At 41.2% G+C, this 20,410-nt stretch overlaps 1 protein-coding gene across 2 annotated transcripts in view; it reads right to left on the bottom strand.

The window, feature by feature from the left end:
- RFTN1 (raftlin, lipid raft linker 1) overlaps positions 1–20,410 on the bottom strand; it is a 115,808-nt gene that overhangs the window by 78,953 nt on the left and 16,445 nt on the right. For both annotated transcript variants that reach the window (XM_024197900.2, XM_024197901.2), the window contains exon 3: positions 1,493–1,679. In XM_024197900.2, the coding sequence (XP_024053668.2) occupies positions 1,493–1,679 (187 nt within the window). The remainder of the gene's footprint in view (positions 1–1,492; positions 1,680–20,410) is intronic.

Genomic DNA, 20,410 nt, shown 5'->3' with positions numbered 1-20,410 from the left:
CGAGTACTGAGCCCTATGGCAATCCATTGTGGAGGAACCAGGGCGAGCTGACTTTGTTGCTCAGATGGACACGTAGCCGCCTATTGCTCAGCATCGTCCATAGCAGGCTTAGTGTTTTGAGGCAGGGGATGATCCTTGCAAGCTTCAGCATCAGGCCTTTAATCTAGACTGTGTCGGAGCAGTGCTGAGGAGCATTTGTGATATGGGAAGATCGCACTGCTTGTTTGTTCTTGTCCTGCAAATAGTGGACTTTGGTCCCCATGGCTATCAATCCAGCATTAAATGGATTCTCTTTGAAGTCTTTAAATCAAAAATGTGAGGACTTCAGTAACTCAGCCAGAGGTTATGGGCCTACTACAGCAGTGGGCCAGTGAGGTTCTGTGACTAGATCAGTGTTTCTCAAACTGGGGTCGCCGTTTGTGTAGGGAAAGCCCCTGGCGGGCCAGGCCGGTTTGTTTACCTGCCCCGTCCGCAGATCCGGCCGATCGCGGCTCCCTCTGGCCGCGGTTCACTGCTCCAGGCCAATGGGAGCTGCTGGAAGTGGCGCGGGCCGAGGGACTTACTGGCCGCAGCTTCCAGCAGCCCCCATTGGCCTGCAGCAGCGAACCGCGGCCAGGGGGAGCCGCGATCGGCCGGACCTGCGGACGGGGCAGGTAAACAAACCGGCCCGGCCCGCCAGGGGCTTTCCCTACACAAGCGGCGACCCCAGTTTGAGAAACACTGGACTAGATGATCATAATGGTCCCTTCTGACCTTAAAGTTTAGGAGTCTAAATGTATTTTAAAAAACTCTTTACTAAAAATTTTAATTCTATTATGAATGTTTATTCTCAATTTCGCTATCTCTTTTTGGAATGACTAAGCAGAAAAATCTATTTTTTTATTAAATTGGGAGATTAAAACATAGAAAGAATTGTGTTCCCTAGCCACTGAATGTATTATACAAAGTTACTCAATGCAATTTAAAACACAGAACAAAGCAAACAGACTCATTTTCTGTTGGTTTAAAATGAGTTGTACTGGGTTGGAAAATTAAAAGCACTTTGATAGTTTTGGGAGTAAAGTTTGTAGATAAGTACAAAAATGCACGTTACTTTACAATTTTCAGATTAATTGTGTTATCCACTGGCTGTATGCCTCTTCAAAGGAAATATTTTTCTAGCTGTATTTAATCCAATAAATTATTAGAATAAAGCACACAAAATGGACTGTTTTAGCAAATTATTAGGCACAGGGTTTGTTTGCTTTTTCATGACAACACATTCCAAAATATAAAGCAGATTTCAACTTGTTATTTTCTGTCTTAGCTGACAAAATGCAGATGGATTATAAACACGAAGAACATGTTAAACCTATTCAAGCCTACAAATAAATATCCAAGCCTTGCACAGCAAACATTAGCAATGACATTGCTATAATTTCCTGATCTAGGTCAAAACTCAGCAGGAAATCTCATTGTCTATTTTTATCCCAGCTCACTGGAAGTGCTTTACCTTTCTGTTTTCTTGATCAGCACAGCCCTGAAGATTTGTTCCTGGGGAGTCCTCTCTTTTTCATCAGTTGGCTGCACAAAAGGGTGGACAGCAGCCAAGATGAAACCCTGCTGATACAGTTCTTGCAGCTGAGATGGAAGATCATGCCAGGAAGAGAGCTTGATTGCAGAGGATCTTGGTAGCTCATCTGGAAACAAAAACAAAAAATAAATCGATCAATAATCCTAAATTAAACTATCTTTTTTTGTATTCCAGCCTCTCTGGAGGTAAGCATGCTTCACACTGATGCGCACCATTCCAGCTGATATACCTGTAGCTAACTGAGGTTTACTTGATTCCAGAATTCTTAACAGATTGTCTTGCAAAAGGTTTAATTACTGCATAAATGACTGGTCCAATTAGATGTAAAGGGTCAGAATCACATTAAAACACAAAGTGTGTTGGGTTTTTGGTGGATAGCGTGGGGAGGGAAGACTTAGTAAGCATGTAGCATCATTCTATCCCAATATAACGATCAGCACCAATGGTCAAAATGTAACACACGAACAAGGGGACATTCATTAATGAATGTAAAAGAAGACAAATTCAAAAATAATAGAAGGAAGCACTCTTTTTCCCACACAATGCACAGACTGCAGAACTCCTTGCAACATGATGCCATTGAGACCAAGATCCTAGCAAGATTTTTAAAAAATGGATATTCATAAGAATAAAAAGAATATCCAGTTATAATAAGTGGGATAATCTTCCCACCCCCACTCTACCTACTGCAGATTCTTACCCCTTTCTCTGATGCACCTGGTGCTGGCTATTATCAAACAGGATCCTGTACTAGATGGACCTTGGGTCTGATCCAATCTGGCAGATCCTATCTTATCCCAGTAGCCCTGCATAGTTGAGAAGAGAATCTGTAAATCATTTACAACAACCTTCCTGCATCTGCCTCAGCCCCTCTCCATACTTTTTCAAGTGTTATCTGCAAACACATCTTTCCTCCCTGGCTCTGCTGCTTAATTCCTCTCTCCCTTGGCTATCATTTATTTTTTAACTAAGAGCCTAGTTTTGTGAGGTGAGGTGCCAAGTGCCCTCAACACCCACTGAAATCAATGGAAGTTGAGCGCACTCAGCCATTTACAGGAAGTGCTCAGCTCCCCGCAGGACTGGACCCTTGCTGTAATTCGCTCTGGAATAGAGTTTGTTGAAAGATGCTAGTTATGCAAAATAAAGTTTTATTGTATTGCATTTCCCATCAGATAGTGTGGGTATCCTTTATGAATAATGAAAGAAGTTATCAAAAACTAATAAATATTCTAAACCAATAATAGTGGGGAATAATTTAAATAATAATAGGATAGCTATGCCACGTATACTTTTTCTTAACACGTAAGAACGTATTCCAGACAAAGATAATGAAGCTTTTGATTGAAGGTGATATGACACAGTTTTTTAATTGTGTAAATAAAGAGAGAAACCTAAGAAATGTATATGGTGACAGATACTTCAGCTCTCTAAGATCTATAACAGCACACAAATCACTTGGGATTCATAAAAAAAACTATCCAATAAATAATGTATAATAAATATAAATAATCAAACACACTGTTAATTATATTGGTCCTGCTAGGGAGTAAAGTGGAGGGGAAAGCCCAAGTGTCCAAACTCTACTTATGTGTTGTTCAAAACGTCTACCTCCTCTGGAGGGCTCTCCCTTCCACTTCTTCTAATGATTATTCACTGTGAGCCCCAGAGTATAGGAGAAGTAATGATATTAATAACAAGAAAATGTAGGCTGAAATAGCTTTCTAACAGTGAGATCTATCAAGACTGTGGAATAGTTTCTCAAAGGGAATGGTGGGAGCCTTATTGTTTGAGAAATTTAGAACTGACCTCGACAAACCCCTGGAGCATATGCAGCAGAGAACAATGCCACACTAGCCAGTGGACAGTAAAGAGCTAGGTTATCTAGTCTACCCTACGTTTTGAGAGATAAAAAACTAACCACCAGAACATTTCTGCTAAAACGTTGACAGTTAATGTTGACACCCTAAAGCAATGAATAGGGGTGATTTCACTTCTTAGAGCTATTGTTTAAAGCACAATGGGAGCTGCAGGGGCTGTGCCTGCAGGTGGAGGCAGCGCACAGAGCTGCCCGGCCAAGCCTTCACCTAGGAGTTGAGCAAGGGTGATGTCACTGCTTCCAGGGAGACCCCCAGGTAAGCGCCGCTCAGAGCCCGCCTCACCCCATGCTGTGCCCCAACCCCTATCCCCTCCCACACCCAACTCTGCTGTGGGGGGGGGGGGGGAAGAGATGCAGTGGCCTTAGAAATGCCCCAGCAGTGGACGGTGCGACTGGTGCAGGGGCTGCCTGAGCTGCCTCTGAGCCAGGCGCACTGGCCACTGCAAAAGTCACGGAGGTCACAGAAAGTTGCGGAATCCGTGACAAACTCACAGCTTTACTCATGCTTACCTTGGGCATGGACAATGGATGTGTCTTTATTTATGTCTGGATTATTCTGCATACACCCTAAAAGAAAGATTTGGGGATCTAATAGAAGGTCAGCACATAAGTATGAGACAGTTGCCTAATTACTTCCTCCCAAATGCCAAATACGATGGGAAAATGTCAAAGCAAACATATTTGTGCCCCAAGACAAGCACTTTAAAAATCCTTAGTATTATTTCCATCTATCTTAATACTCTCATAGAGCCTCATCCAACCCCCAATTAAAGTCAATGGAAAAAGTCCTATTGACTTCAATAACAGATAGCATTTTTCACCTGTAGATCTCAAAGCATTTTACAAAGTATGATTTATCCACATTTTAAAGATGGGGAAACTGAAGCTGTGAAGTGAAGTGTCTTACCCAAGGACACACAGCAGGTCAGTGGCAGAGCAAACCTTTCCACAATTCCAGTATTTACAATAATTACACACAGCAAACCTGTGTATCCTGCCAAAGGTCCAGTACATTCTTAACAGGTTTTTCTGTTGTATCACTCTTGGGTTTAAAGTGACTATAGCGCTACTAACATTTTTGCAAATTCTGCTCCACATTCCCATGTTTATTGTTACACTTCACATCCTGACCTCAGTGATTGCTCTGTTTATTCGGTCTAGGTTTAGACAAGAATGTGAGAAGCTTGTAAATGACAGATGCTCTGTTTTTCAATTTAGCTACAGTTGAAAGTAGAAACAGAAGTGCGGGGTGTGTTTGGAACTGATTCCCAGGCAAATTAGGTTGCTGCTTGGCTGATAATTGAAGCTGCAAGTATTTCCAGCAATACTCATTACCAACAGATTAAAGAGTATCTTACAGATCCTAGAGAAGGAAAAGAATATTCCCCCATGAAACAATTGACATCCATAAGGGCCATGCGTTTCCTGGGGTCTACAACTCCGGGGTTAGCCTATAAATTCTATGTTGCTAATAGGAGAGATCTCAGATTGTCTCCCTCCTGCAGAGAAACACAGGGAGGCAGACCGGACACAGAATTCTAGAGGATGAACTGTGAAAAATTTAGGTGCTTGGGCCTATCCGAGGGGCAGTGCAAGGTGGAGGTGCAACTTCCCAGCCTCACAGATCCTGAGGTCCACAAGGGAGCGAAAGCTGAGAATCACAGATGAAGAGGCAGCTACAGCTAGGGGACTCCTTGGAGCTGTTCTAGTGGCCTCATCTTCTCCTGACTGCACAACTCTTTCTGGAACAAGGCTACCATTTGGCGAACCCTTCCTGGCTGCAAACTAACAGCTGGGCAGGAGAATCCACAGAAATCAACGCTGCTTCCAACGGCATTAACTTCAGGGTGACCAGATAGCAAGTGTGAAAAATCAGGACAGGGGTGGGGGGTAATAAGCATCTATATAAGAAAAATCCCTGAATATCAGGACTGTCCCTATAAAATCGTGACATCTGGTCACCCTAATTAACTTCCTCTTGGAATCTGAAACAGAACTTTGAAAGGCTAGCAATGAATGGAGCCACAGAGAGCAACTAGTATCTAGCTCCATCTCCTTCCCCCAAACCCTGCAAAGCCTAGTCCCTGCAGAGAGGCTTCTAACAAGTTCTTATGGTGGGCAGATGATGCCATAAAACTGCAACTCCCCTAGTGTCCCACAGGAGATAGTCCACTCTATCTCTGTCTCCTCTGCTTGTTGTACCAGAGGGGATAATTTGGACTTCTTTACTTTTTATTTGTCAGCCTTATCCAAAGCGACCCTCCCAGAAGCAATGGAGAGATATGGAGAGTATTTACTTTGGTAGCACTGTCCTCCTGTTTGCGTAGAAAGTGGCACTGGTGATGTCCAAAGCTCCCCAGTGTTCGCCCACTTAGGGCTATCCTGGGTCTTGTCCCTGAACCACAAGACAATCTGTTCCAAAAGACAATGGGCTAAATCCACAAAAAGGACTTAGGCTTTGCCTAGAGCAGGGGTTCTCAAACTTCATTGTACCGTGACCTACTTCTGACAACAAAAATTACTACATGACCCCAGGAGGGGGGACCAAAGCCTGAGCCTGCCCGAGTCCCACCACCTCGGGTTGGGGGGAGGGGGAAAGCCCGAGTCCCACTGCCTTGGGCGGGAGGGGGGAAAAGCCAAAGCCCCAGGGCTTCAGCCTACGGCAGGGGGCTTGTAACCTGAGCCCCGATGCCCATGACTGAAGCTATTGGGCTTCAGCTTCGGCCCCAGGTGGTGGGTTTCGGGCTTCTGCTTCAGCCCCAGGAAGTCTCAGCTAACCCTGGTGACCCCATTAAAAAGGGGTTGTGACCCATTTTGGGGTCCCAACAGTTTGAGAATCGCTGGCCTAGGGAACTTTAATGGTGAAAACTGAGGCGCCAAGGGACTTTAGGCACAACAGAATTAGGCAGCGGGTGAGTGGGATTTTGATGATCTCTGGTGCCTAAATGTAGGATTTAGGAGCTTAATGTGACAGTTAGACACAAGTCTTTTGGGGGCTCTGGGCCAATGTTTATAAACACTGCTGTTCCCTTAAGGACTCCATAACCCCTGGAATTAAGCCATAGATGATCTCTAGCAATTGTGTTAGGGTCTATGTTGAGATAAGCAGATGCATCCTTCATCAGATATTAAGAGAGAAGAATATTACAAACGCAGTGGGCTGTTCCACCTGTATCAAACAATTAGACTTGGATAACTCTGGGAAGCTGCAGTCTACACCTTTCACAAAAAAGAACTACAAAAGGAAATTCTGTGAAATAATACATCAGTTGTCCTCACCCATGATTAAGACGACAATCATATAAATATATTAAACTTTTCATATTATGCAAATATCTTAACAAAATCTGAAAATAATCATAGAATCATAGATTCAAAGAATTGCAGGACTAGAAGGAACGTCGAGAGGACTTCTAGTCCAGTCCCCTATACTCATGTCAGGACTAAGTATTCTAGGCCAGTCCTGAGAGGTGTTTGCTAACCTGCTCTTAAAAATCTCTAATGATGCAGATTCCACAACCTCCCTAGACAATTTGTTCCAGTGCTTAACTACTCTAACAGGATTTTTTTCCTAATGTCCAACCTAGGCCACCCCTGCTGCAATTTAAGCTTCTTGTCCTATCATCAGAGGTTAAGGAGAAGAATTTTTCTCCCTCCTCCTTGTAACAACCTTTTATGTACTTGAAAACTGTTATGTCCCCTCTCAGGCTTCTCTTTTCCAGACCAAACAAACCCAATTTTTCAGTCTTCCCTCATAGGTCATGTTTTCTAGAACTTCAATCGTTTTCATTGCTCTTCTCTGGACTTTCTCCAATTTGTTCATATCTTTCCTGAAATGTGGCACCCAGAACTGTACACAATACTCCAGTTGAGGCCTAATCAGCATGGAGTAGAGCGGAAGAATTACTTCTCGTGTCTTGCTTACAACACTTCTGCTAGTACATCCCAGAACAATGTTTGCTTTTTTAGCACCAGTGTTACACTGTTGACTCATACTTAGCTTGTGATTTGCTATGACCCCAAGATCCCTTCCAGCAGTACTCCTTCTTAGGCAGCCATTTTCCATTTTGTATATGTGCAACTGATTGTTCCTTCCTAAGTGCAGTACTTTGCATTTGTCCTTATTGAATTTCATCCTATTTACTTCAGACTATTTCGCCAGTTTGTCCAGTTCATTTTGAATTTTAATCCTCTTCTCTCAAGCACTTGCAACCCCTCCCAGCTTGGTATCATCTGCAAACGTTATAAGTGTACTCTCTGTGCCATTATTAAGGCTACGATTCTGTCACAGAGGTCATGAATTCCGTGACTTTCTGGGACCTCTGACACCTCTTCTGGGATAGGGCTGGAGAAGCTGTTAGTCCTGGGGCTGCCAGAGCAGTAGCCACCAAAACAGCTGGCTGGCAGTCAGCCCCGGGTCCGTTGTTGCAGCTGCTGGCAACCAGTCTAGGGGCCACCAGAGCAGCAGCAGCCAGCCCCGGAGCAGTGGCCCCTGGAACATCTGGCTGGCAGTCAGCCCCAGGGCCACTGGAACAGCAGCCAGTTGCCAGCCCCAGGGATGCTGGAGCAGTGGCCGGGGGTGGGTCAGCCCCTGCCGCAGAAGCAGGGGCGGGGCTGGAGCAGCTGCAAGCCCCGGCAGCGCTCTGACCTCCTCTCAGGGTATCTGTAGTAAAAGTCAGGGACAGGTTGCAGGCTTCCGTAAATTTTTGTTTATTGTCTGCCATCTGTTCCTGACTTTTACTAAAAATACCCATAACAGAATCTTAACCTTAGCCATTATCTAAATCAGTGGTTCTCAAACTTTTGTACTAGTGACCCCTTTCACATAGCAAGCCTCTGAGTGCAACCCTCCCTTATAAATTAAAAACACTTTTTAATATATTTAATACCATTATAAATGCTGGATGCAAAGCGGGGTTTGGGGTGGAGGCTGACAGCTCACAACCTCCCATATAATAACCTTGCAACCCCCTGAGGGGTCCCGACCCCCAGTTTGAGAACCCCATATCTAAATCATTGATGAAGATATTGAACAGAAATGGACACAGAACTGATCCCTGCGGGACCCCACTTGATATGCCCTGCCAGTAAATCACTGATAACTACTCTCTGGGAATGGTTTTCCAACCAGTTACGCACCAACCTTCTAGTGGCTCCATCTAGGTTATATTTCCCTAGTTTGTTTACAAGATCATGTGAGACAGTATCAAAAGCATTACTAAAGTCAAGATATACCACATCTACCACTTGCCCCTTATCCACGAGACTTGTTTACCCTGTCAAAGAAAGCTATTAGGTTGGTTTGACTTAATATGTCTTCCCTGTGAATTTTAACCTTTACCATTTGACAAGGAATAATGTCCCCTCTCCATACCTTATGTTTCTAACACAGCTAAAGTAAACATTACTCTTTCTGTTTTCTTTCTACTTGTGCAATGACATAATCATGGAACTTAACATAGCCCTGGGAAGAGCAATCATTAGTTATCCGCCAAAGTTGTATTTATTTAATCTCTCTGCACTAGAGGAGTATTTTTTTAAATATTTTTTTAAGATAGTTAGAAAACTAGAGGAAATCCCTCAACCAGACTATAATATTTTTAAGACAAGTGAAATTTAGAGCCTCAACTTCTGAGCACTGCCACTTAAAAAATTAAAAAAGGAGAATGGGCATAGTGCTTCACTATAAGCTTTAATAACCTATGTTACGGGATTTTTCTTTAAAAAAAATCTATTTATTTATTTATATTTTTACTTAATGTAACTTTGGAGCATTAACTTTTAACATATTTCTCTGATTAAGCTTTTTAGCCCTTGGCCACAGTCACCCACAGCTGCTAGAGGCTAATTTACCCTGTGATGACAGTGGCACTGCTGATAAAATTGTTGCATAAAATCAATGTTTATTTTTTTTGGACCCATTTTAACTCACTTGTTTTCCCTTGTACATAAGTTTTCATGCCGGCAGTAATCCTCCTCATCTTATTATAAATTCCAAAAGATCTAGATGGCTCCACAGTTTGCAGTGTGATGCAATATAAAATGGTCTATTTAGAATTTTTAATGACAGAAGGCAAAAATACATATTTAAAAAGAAATATGTATTTGCAGAATATAAATATAACTTCTCTGCTATGTGGTGCAAAAGCAAGCAGTCTACAGCAGCACATGACTAAAACATGGTGTACACTTGGTGCATAAGATGAAAACAGATAAAGGCAATGCTCCACTAGTATGGCAGTAAAGCTGCAGTGTGCCATGCCACATTGGTGGACATTCTGCAGGGTTTTACAATGGAGCTCCCAAGGCGGAGGCGATTTAAAGGGTCCGGGGCTCCCTGCAGCGGCTGGAGCACTGGGCCCTTTAAATTGCCTCGGGAACCCTGCCACCGCTACCTCAGCCCTAGCCTGAGCCCTACCACCCCTGGGTAGCGGCGGCAGGGCTCCCACGGTGATTTAAAGGGCCCAGAGTGCCGCGGCGGCCAGAGCCCCGGGCCCTTTAATTTACCCCTGAGCCCCGGGGCTCCCAGCCGCCTCTGCAGCTGGTAGCTCCAGGGTGATTTAAAGGCCCTGGGGCTCCCAGCCATAGCCGGAGCCCCAGGGCCTTTAAATCTTGAAAGGCCCCGCCTCTTCCGGTTGAGGCCACGCCTCTTCCGGTTAAGGCCACGCCCGCTCAGGACTCTGGCGTACCAGTAAGTCCTTTAAATTAATTTCACCCCTGAATAAGTCTAATTATTTATTCTGAAGAGGAGTGGTCAAGAAGGTAATATTTGAACATGATCAAAATATTGGTATTCTCTGAGGCCGTGATTCTGCACGATTAAAGCCAACAAGAGCTTTGTCATTGACATAATAAATGTACGATCAAGCTCTAAATGCCATTTCCAAGCAAAAGGAAACAAACAGTTGCCCATTGCAAACAAACTTTTATCCCGTGTTACATATGACAGAGCTGAACTTTCTTTGGCACAACTGTAAATAGTTTGCATTGGTTTGCCATACAATCAAGTTGGTTCTTTCTTAACTGTTAAAAGCATTTCCTTATTAAGGCTGCAAATAGGTTCTTGTCAACAGCAATGAAAGTGTCATCAAAGAATCACAATATACCAAGGAATTTCCTTCATCCGTAAGTAATGATAACATTGTTAGTACAACTTGGAGAAAACACAAAGCAGTAAACACATTTCCCGTGAGTATTTGTGTCTGGACACCATTGTAAAATAATAAAATAATAATAATAAAAAATTCCTAAGAATTCTTGAACTGAAAGCAAAATAAACATCCCTGACTGAACTAAACTAATTAGACTTACAGAAGAAAATAAGATGTCTCTGACACTATGCTGCTTGGATTTAATCATTTGAGACATTAATATTAAAATGCAACTTGTTATGAGCTGAGCCCAATGGTTTTAAAGTAATATTTAATTAAACCTACATTATTGACTTATTTATTAATTATTATTATTTTAAAGAAATGAGAATGGAGAGCATGGAGATTCCAAAATTCTAAAGAACCTCCAAGCAAAATAATCTCAAAGCAGAGTTCAGGCTCCGTCATAGTCAGGCAAGAGACTGGTTGTTAATATTTCATGCTGTTTTCCTGATTTATTATGTTAAGTGACATTCTCAGTAGTTTTTCTTTTGACTTTGAAGGGCAGTATATTACATATTCCCATCAAAGAAAACAGTGATGAATATGCAAGAGAAATCTGGAATTTAAACAAGAGGGAATGTTCAATAAGCTCCTCGTGCTTACTTTTATGACAATATTTAATAAATGTTAAAATTAAACAAATGCATTCAAAGGCAAAATCATAGTATCTCAAGAAGGCAAGAACTGAGCATAAAGGACGCTTTTAAAAATAAATATATATTTATTCTTCTGTTACCTCCAGGAAATACCAGAGACATCATTATTAGTCAAATCTAGAAAGTGTTCCGATTACCCATCAAAATTTAATTAGATAAGACAGTAAAATACCACATCAAAAGAATATATGTACTCTCAGTGGTATGGAATTTGCCTTATAAAATTATATAATTTCTGCATAAGTGATTTTCTCTCCCTAGCTCCTATTCTTACAGTCTCTGTCCAGCAGGATGAGTTTATGGGGGACATAGTAGTGTCTCCAAAGAACATTAAAAAAGTGAGACCGCACACTGGCTGGGCTTGTTTTAGTTTTTTAAGAGAAACTAAGGAATTCATCTGATGCTCCTCCTGCAACTATCCACAGCCTGTCAGACAGCTTCTGTTCAATCTAAATGCCCCACCAATTATGCCAGTATGACTGACACCTTCATCTGACGCTGGCAGGGGCACAGAAAAAGCAGGAGTGCAAAGTGGAGGCAAGTCTAAGGCCTGGTCTACACTGGGGGGCAAAGGGGGGGATCGATCTAAGATATACAACTTCAGCTACGAGAATAGCGTAGCTGAAGTCGACGTATCTTAGATCGACTTAGAATCACTTACTTCACGTCCTCATGGTGCGGAATCGATGGCTGCCGCTCCCCCGTCGACTTTGCTTCCTCCTATCGCCGAGCTGGAGTTCAGCAGTCGACGGGAGAGCGATCGGGGATCGATTTATTGCGTCTACACTACACATGATAAATCGATCCCCGATAGATCGATCGCTACCCGCCGATCCGGCGGGTAGTGTAGACGTACCCTAATAGACCAGAGCAGGGCTAAGGGAGAAGCAAAAGTGGGGAGGACTGGACAATGGGCTTCTGGGGGAAAAAAATCAGTGGGGGGTTTTTATGCACACTCTACCCTGTGTACAGCATTCTATCACGAAACTGCCTCCAACAATGAATAGTAAATTGAACTTCTTTGGACCTGTCATGGGATAGGGGATAGGATTACTTCACCCCAGCCTACCAACATACAACCATTTCCACTACTGAAAAAGCTGTTGCTTCCACATCTTCTGCCTGTACTGAATTGCATTTAACTTTTATGACCCATGAACTTGGAAGAATGGGGGTGGCCCAGACCAGCTGCAGGAGCATAGCACAGCACTTTGGTTCAGACGGCCCTGCAGGATTCTGCAAGGCGGGAAGAGCCCAACCACATCCCTCCAATAGTAGAATTCATAGGAAGCTCTGTGTAGAGAACTTTGCGGTTATGTCCCTTCCCACATAACAGCCTGCACAAGGGGATGATTTGTTGCCATTGCCCAAGTTGATAGGGAGTTTTTCCTCACGTAAGTACTACAGAACCAGACATGTGGAGGCAGAAAGATAATTTACATGCCTTGTTTAAATTATAAAATTCCATCCGAATGTACGAATATGATCCACATAAACTGGAGAAAGTGGGTAAGTGGCCGAGTTATGGGGTGAGTGCTAGTCATGTTACTTAAAGCTACCTAGGCCCAGCTTTGGCCAGTATACCCCATTAATTTCAAGATTTCAACATCTTTAGAAAGGAATCTAGGAATTGTCATATTGGCTCACACCAGTAATCCAACTAGTCACATCCTGTCATAGCCAGTGGTCATTACATGTGCTTTAAAGTAAGATTCAAGAAACCCAACAATTATGAAATAACTTACCATCTGGAGAAGTTTCTTCCAAAATCAGGTAATTTGTGGTGCCTTGACATGAGACGTTTGATACATCTTATTATTTCGTATTCTCTTGCTAATGTATCTGTGAATGTTCATGTTCGTATACATACCATTTATTTATTATTATATTCTTATGCAATCCTTTTTAATCTTTCTAAGATCTTGGCCTCAACAACAATGTATGGCAATCAGTTTCAGAGGTTAACTATGCACTCTGTGGAAATTTTCTGTTCTTTTTAATATGCACTTCTTTTCATATGGGCATTTACACTCTGGCAAGTTTTTACTCCACATTCTAATGCTAGTGAAACAATAGAGAAACAAACTGAGAATCTTTGCCAAATCTAAATTAACCAAGTTTGGCCCAAGACAGATGTTTACAATATCACGAGCATATTTGTACCAAGTATACAGATACTACAGCTTTAAATAAATAGCAAGCTATACAAACCTTGTTCATTTTATTGCATTCTACAGTAAATGAGAAATAATCCCCTCAAAAATGGAATGTACAATTTTTTGAGAGCCTCTTATGTATTATCACTGAACCCCATTATCATTAAAATTTGCTATCTGGTAACTGTTTGATGAGTTAAAAAGGTACAAAGAACACTGCATCAGCCTACAAATTTCCATCCAAACCAACAGAGAATAATTTTGGGATTATTGTTTTTTCTTAATCAAGCATAGAGAAACAAAGTAGGTTATATGCATTATATTATGAGGTTTTTCCATATTCACAAGATAATTAGTACACAGAAATCTCACTGAAGCTTCAGGGGTGGTTTCCAAAAGGTAACAAGAGAATTTCAAATAATTCATGAAAAAGGGGAAGACAGAGAGTAAAGTCAACAGCAGTTTTGATTGAGTAAACAGGATTTGAGCCTTTATCTTTAGAAAGTATATTTATTGGTGTTATAGTTTTCATGGTACACTTAAAATGAAAATTGAGGACAAGGCTTGGCCTATGCATTAAATTAATGCAGGCTCCAATATAAAGGTCTAAATTCTTCAACAGCACATCCACTCACCCTTGAAAAAGAGCTTTGGATTTATCAACACAATCTCTGTCCCACAAGCCAATTTATGCAACAGAGGATTGGTAGCCACCAGGGAAACCACAATCCTCTTGGCACATTATGCTTATATAGTTTATACATACTGCAAGGTGCAACATAGAGAAAAAGGGACAAATGGCTACATAAATGTTTGAGAGTTTCATACAAATGTTACCTGCTGGTTTATGTTTCCTTTCACATTAAATCTACACAGTTTCATATACATTTTCCCTTCTGTTTTTATTGTTATCTTCAGTGCAATTTAGAAAATTATATAGGATGATACTGGCACTGTGCGCTAAGTTTAGGATATTTTTTAATTTAGATTTTTTTTATCCAATCCTATTACTACTACCAATTCATGTCCCTGTTTCAAATGTTCTTGTTTCTCAATTGCATGTATTTATAACATTCTTTCTTCTGCATAGGCAATGATACTTACCAACCACTTCGTACTTTAATTAGATCAAATAAGGCACAGCAGTCATTTTCATCTTTTTATTTTACTTGGTTTAAAATATTTAAATTTTTAGGTAACTTTCTTTTCTTTATTTCAAGATTTAGTCACATTTTTCATCTGATTGAAAACATTTTATTCAAAGTATAATTTTCTGATGTGCTTTCAAATCAAATTCTTTTATTAGGGCAATCTTGTATGATTTCTCATAAAAGTAAATTGCCTTGTTTCAGCTTTAGTAGAGATATTAAATAGTCATAGGTTATGCAGTCAGCAGTATTTAGATAGAGCATGCATTCTGCATTGTACAACTAAGAACCCAGTTTTATTTAAAGACACTGTGGACTGGACTTTGCCCCCCAAATTAGGTTTTGTTTACAAAAAGGAGAGGGGATGGGTCTTGATGATATGTAATATGAACATGTTCATAGGGGGACGCGATTACATTCAGAGAAAACTAAGGTTGGCAGTGTTTTGTTTTTAAAAAAAAAAGCATTCCCTTGCAGTGATGTGAACACAAACAATACTGGCCTTGTACATGTGAACCAGAATACAGAGTAGATAAACAAAGTGAAACTGCCCTATCTAGTTTCATACAATTTTCCACATAGAGTGAAATGCAAAATAAGTGAACAAAACAGCATGAAAAGGTGAAACATAAATTAGATTTTTCTTCTTTTATAGTGATTCCAGCTGGTTGGAAAGTGGTGATGAAAAACAAATGAAGTTTCTCAAAAAAAAAAATTTTTTGTTTGCAATTTCCCCTTTATCCCCATCCCTTTTTCTGACTAGCTGTATTATTAATGGGTGTATTCTTCCATATGTGGGAACACCCTTGTTGGGCAGGGTGTGAGTTTCATCCTGGAGTTTCCTTCTTATTGTTGTGTCAGAGGAGCAGGGTTTACTTCCACTCTGTCAGCTGATCTTGGCCTGGGGAGGCCCACTATCTTCACACAGTGGCTGTGATTGCCTCCTAACCCCAGCAGTTAGCTGCTAATTGTAGTCTTCCCTGTAGCTACATAGCAGCACAGGAGGAAGTAACCCAACGGGAGTTAATGCTGATCAGATATTTGCAGGAAAACTTGTCATGAAATGGCTGCTCCCCTCATCCAGCTCCTTCAATCTACAAATCCTCATGGAGCCCTGACTGACTCCCAGGGTGTACTCACACAGAGGTAGGCCTGTGTAGGGACAGGCAAAAACATACAGTGGTAATGATGCCTACCATGCCCCTCCCTCAGCAGTTTCTGATAGGCTTGGCATGTAAAAGTAGAGGGAGAAACTCAGCCCAGGATTTTTATGATGGCAGCACAAACTCAAATAAATTAATTCCAGAAAACATCAAGCTAGAGGAGAAAGAATAGATTCAACACATTTAGGACTAAAACTAGATAATTATTTCCTTTAGAATCGTGGCAGGGGTAGGCTACATCCATAATGAACAGTAGATGCATTAGAAACACATGTGAAGTTCTGGAACAGCCTTCCGAGGGAAACAGTGGGGGCGAAAGACCTCTCTGGCTTTAAGATTAAGCTTGATAAGCTTATGGAGGGGATGGTTTGATGGGATAACGTGATTTTAGTCAATAGGTCAATAACGTGCCATCGCAGGTAATTAGTATCAATGGTCAATGCGGGTCTGGCTGGAGAATCTTGCCCGCATGCTCGGGGTTCTGCTGATCGCCATATTTGGGGTCGGGAAGGAATTTTCCTCCAGGGTAGATTGGCAGAGGCCCTGGAGGTTTTTCACCTTCCTCCGCAGCATGGGGCAGGGGTCGCTTGCTGGAGGATTCTCTGCGACTTGAAGTCTTTAAATCATGATTTGGGGACTTCAACAGCTGAGTCAAGGGAGAGAATTATTCCAGGAGTGGGTGGGTCAGCTTTTGTGGCCTGAATCATGCGGGAGGTCAGACTAGATGATCATAATGGTCCCTTCTGACCTTAAAGTCTATGAGTCTATGTTCTTGGATGTGCTACCGTTGCCAACCCTCCAGGATTGTCCTGGTGTCTCCAGGAATTTAATTAAAGATTAATGTTAATTAAAGATGTCATGTGATGAAACCTCCAGGAATATATCCAACCAAAATTGGCAACCCTAAATGTGCCAACCTTTTTACACTAGAGGTTGGTTAAAGATATACCTCTACTCCAATATAACGCAACCCAATATAACACGAATTCGAATATAACACGGTAAAGCAGCGCTCCGGGGGGGCGGGGCTGCGCACTCCAGCGGATCAAAGCAAGTTCGATATAACGCGGTTTCACCTATAACACGGTAAGATTTTTTGGCTCCTGAGGACAGCGTTATATCGAGGTAGAGGTGTATTATGTAACGTATTAGTAAATTACTTACGCTATGCTGAAACAAACAACGCCTTTATGATGCCTACTACTATTTTATACAGCACTTTTCCCACAAATTATTACTTAAAAAAAAAAAGCTTACTACACAACTAAAATCCTTTGAGTCAAAGCCTGCACCTCTAATTCATGCAAAACTCCTACAGAACGGTCTCCAGAATTTTGCCCTTTATCTTTAGCAGTGCATTTATCAGGAATAAGGTTTTCATAGTACACTGAAAATGACAATCGGGGCAGAGGCTGTGGCCCAGCATTGGCAGCTGAGAGAGATATGTCACCACCAACGCACCACATCACATCTAAGTAGGCAGGAGAACCTGTTAGGGAGCCAGAGAATAGTGGAAAAGGCACTTAAATATTAGCAAAGTACTTCCCAAGAGTACCATTTTGTATTTTTTAAGCACGCCAGCCAGAGCAGGGGTGATGGATTCACTAAGGAAAAATAAATTTTTGTTGCCAAAAAAATTGCTTTTTTTTTTCTTTAACTCAAACCTTGCTGTTGCCCTCCAGCAGTTGAACTTCTACTCCCCTTCTGCACAAAAATGTGGCCAGTTTCATTTGTGTGTGAATAATTCTCAGAGTTATATTGGTAGTTTGCAAGTCTATTGGAAAACCACCTCGTAAACCCTAAATATGGGTCATAGGAGCATGGTAACAAACTCCAGCACCAGAGAATAGAACTGAACTGCAAAAACAAACAAGAGGCCAGTGCTGACAGATCAAAAACAGAGATCTGGACTATTTTTCATAATTATGCCTGCTAAGAATAATAGAGCATTCCCCCAAAATATCTGATGAGAAAACAGAAGTTTAACCTCATTGCTTTGTACAGTAAAGAGTTCACGTGATCCTTTCAATGTGTAAAAATACTTGGTGGAAATAAAAATGCAAGTACCAGAAACATCTTGCTTTCAAAGCTGCCAAAGAATCAGTTACTGGAGGTATAATAATCTTATCCGAAAGTAATAAATGCATATAATAAAGACATAACAGATGTCCCATCTAACAGGGATAGGATTCTACTGCACTATGAAGATGGTAAACATGAAGCATCATGCAGTCCATCTTAACAAGATATAAACCTCTTCCTCACCCCCTGAAATGTTCAGGCTCGTACCATCCTTTATGACAATTAGTGGCATTGAAATTAGTTTTATAATCCCACCTCCTGCATAGCATCATTTTTTTTTTTTAAAAAAGGTCAGATTCTCAGTCCCCCCCCAATGAACATGTTAAAGGGGCTTTAAAAGCAGCAGGATACCCCAGCATAAGGGGTCTCCCGAGCCAGTGGCAGAAGCAATGCAACAACCTAATACCAGCCTCTAGCATGGAATGCATGGCAGGAGTGACACTGTGCTCTGGTTAGTCTTGGTTGTTCACAATCCTTAGCAGGCCACAGGAAACCCAGGCACAAGTTAAGAGCAGCCGTAAAGTTGCTCTAAGTTCCACTGGGGGCCAAGAAGCATCTCAGCAAGGTCCCACAAAACAGAGGGTACAGAGGTGGCTTAAAAGCCCTTTCTTCCTCTCCTCTCCATTCCTGTGCGGAGTGCATATCAGCTGGAAGGGAGAATTGCTCCCAATGTGTATACACAGCTACCAGATTCTAAGTAGTATTAGGTCTCCCATTGCCCAATAATGGAATTTCAAAAGAAGAGAAATCTTCTGAATTTAGGACTTCTGAATAATGCCTTTTGAACAATTAACCAAACTCAAAGGAAAGGCAGCTTGAGCTTCGACCACTGGTTTTGGAAAGGCTTTTCCTGGAAATATCAGCTGCTGAGCAGATCATTTCTCCCCCCAAAAATTTACTAAAACAAAAACAAAAAACAGACAAATATTGTAAGGGTGCAGCTTGATAACAAAAGGTCTGACAATTATAAAGTATTTTATTCAGTGCACATGTGGTGAAGAACAATGAAAATAATCCTGCAGAATATGTACAATTTTATCTATTTGATCATTTGAAAGGCTTCATCAAGGCAGTCGACCCAGCTGGAAAAAATCGGATAGAAGCAGGACCACAGAGAAAGACAGATGCTGCATCTGAGCTTAGCATTCCTAAGTAAATAAATAACAAAAACAAAACAAAAAAGATTCTGACACTGTTCCAAACTTTACACAACAATAACTTAACAAAAGACCATTTATTCTGTCGGTCTCTCTTTTCGTTCTTTTGTTTTGTGTTGTTGGATACAAGTAGATGCTAATTTTTTGCTTTTTAATAAATTGTACAATAAGTGGTGGTGAATTAACCCGTGCAATTTAGCACCATTTGTCAATTCTTGTGTCAGTTGTTCAGAAATTCAGGAAATAATTGTTTAAATAAAAGAGAACCAATACAGGGCTTAGCAACCAAAGAATAACAGCAGTAGACTGGTGTTTATTTATATTTCATGAATAACCATGTCTTGACTCATCTCTAACTTTTTCAAAACTCTTTCTATTTAATTTGTAAACCTCATACCTCATTCCCTTTCAGATTAAGGCTTTTATCATTTCATTTCAAAACACATGGCATCTTTAGGACTCCTCATGTCTTTGATGTTTTGAATTTTTTATGTACCATATACCATGTAAAGGCTCTGTATTTCAGAGTTGAGATGAATTCTTCTACGCAATGACTGTTTAAGAGAGATGGGTAGAATTTCTGCCATTTTTAACGCACCTGATGACTGTCAAGCTTGTCTTTAGTGCATTGATCAAGAGATGCAGTTCATAGCAAAGACTTAATGAGAATTTTTCTCCCTTGAAGAAACTGTTTCTTTCAAGAAAAATCTACAGCTAATATGTGCATTTCTAATTTTTTATTTATTTTAACTATACAGAAAGGCCTGTTTATACTAGGTAAAGAGGCTTTACAAACTACTGGTTAGAATGCCTTGAGCTTGCAGCTTCAGTACAATACCTTAATTCTACACACAACAGCCATGCTCAACATTTTACAGAAGTTGGTCATACCAGTTGGCTGTGATGGCGGGAGGGCCTTAGGTCCAGCTGAACCTGTACAGTTTTCAACAGATTTCTCCATCGTGTAAATGGAAAACTACAAATATTGCAGCTTTACTGGTTCAACTGGTCTTCTTATCTGTACCCCCCACTAGAGTGCCTCACATTTCCCAGAGTGCACTTGTGTAAGCATGACTGCATGTCAACATGCCAAAGTGGTTGTCAAAGTCGTTGCTGTGTGGATGAGATAAACCATTGTAAGGACAAATGAGACAACTAGCCATTTCAGGCAATGGTCGCTTCATTTGGTCTCCACTCATGAAATGGGATCTGAAATCATGGACTCTTACGAGTCATTGAGACTCCCTGTGCGTCCATTTCAGAATGAGGCTTTAGTGTCAGTACATATTAACTGGAGAAGAAAACTGACAATCTTATTAGAGAATTCAAGAAAGCCCATATAATTTGTACACATTATACATTAAAAATAGAAAACAATGATATTTAATCCCTCCTAGTAAAATATTTTCCCTGGAGCATGTGCTGCAATTCCTTTTTACTCTCCA

The sequence above is a fragment of the Terrapene carolina genome, unplaced genomic scaffold (assembly GCF_002925995.2).
Source record: "Terrapene carolina triunguis isolate 2854851 unplaced genomic scaffold, T_m_triunguis-2.0 Scaffold84, whole genome shotgun sequence".
In the NCBI taxonomy this organism is placed as follows: domain Eukaryota; kingdom Metazoa; phylum Chordata; order Testudines; family Emydidae; genus Terrapene; species Terrapene triunguis.
Note: the sequence above shows the minus strand (reverse complement) of the source record. Positions and strands in the feature narration are given on the sequence as shown.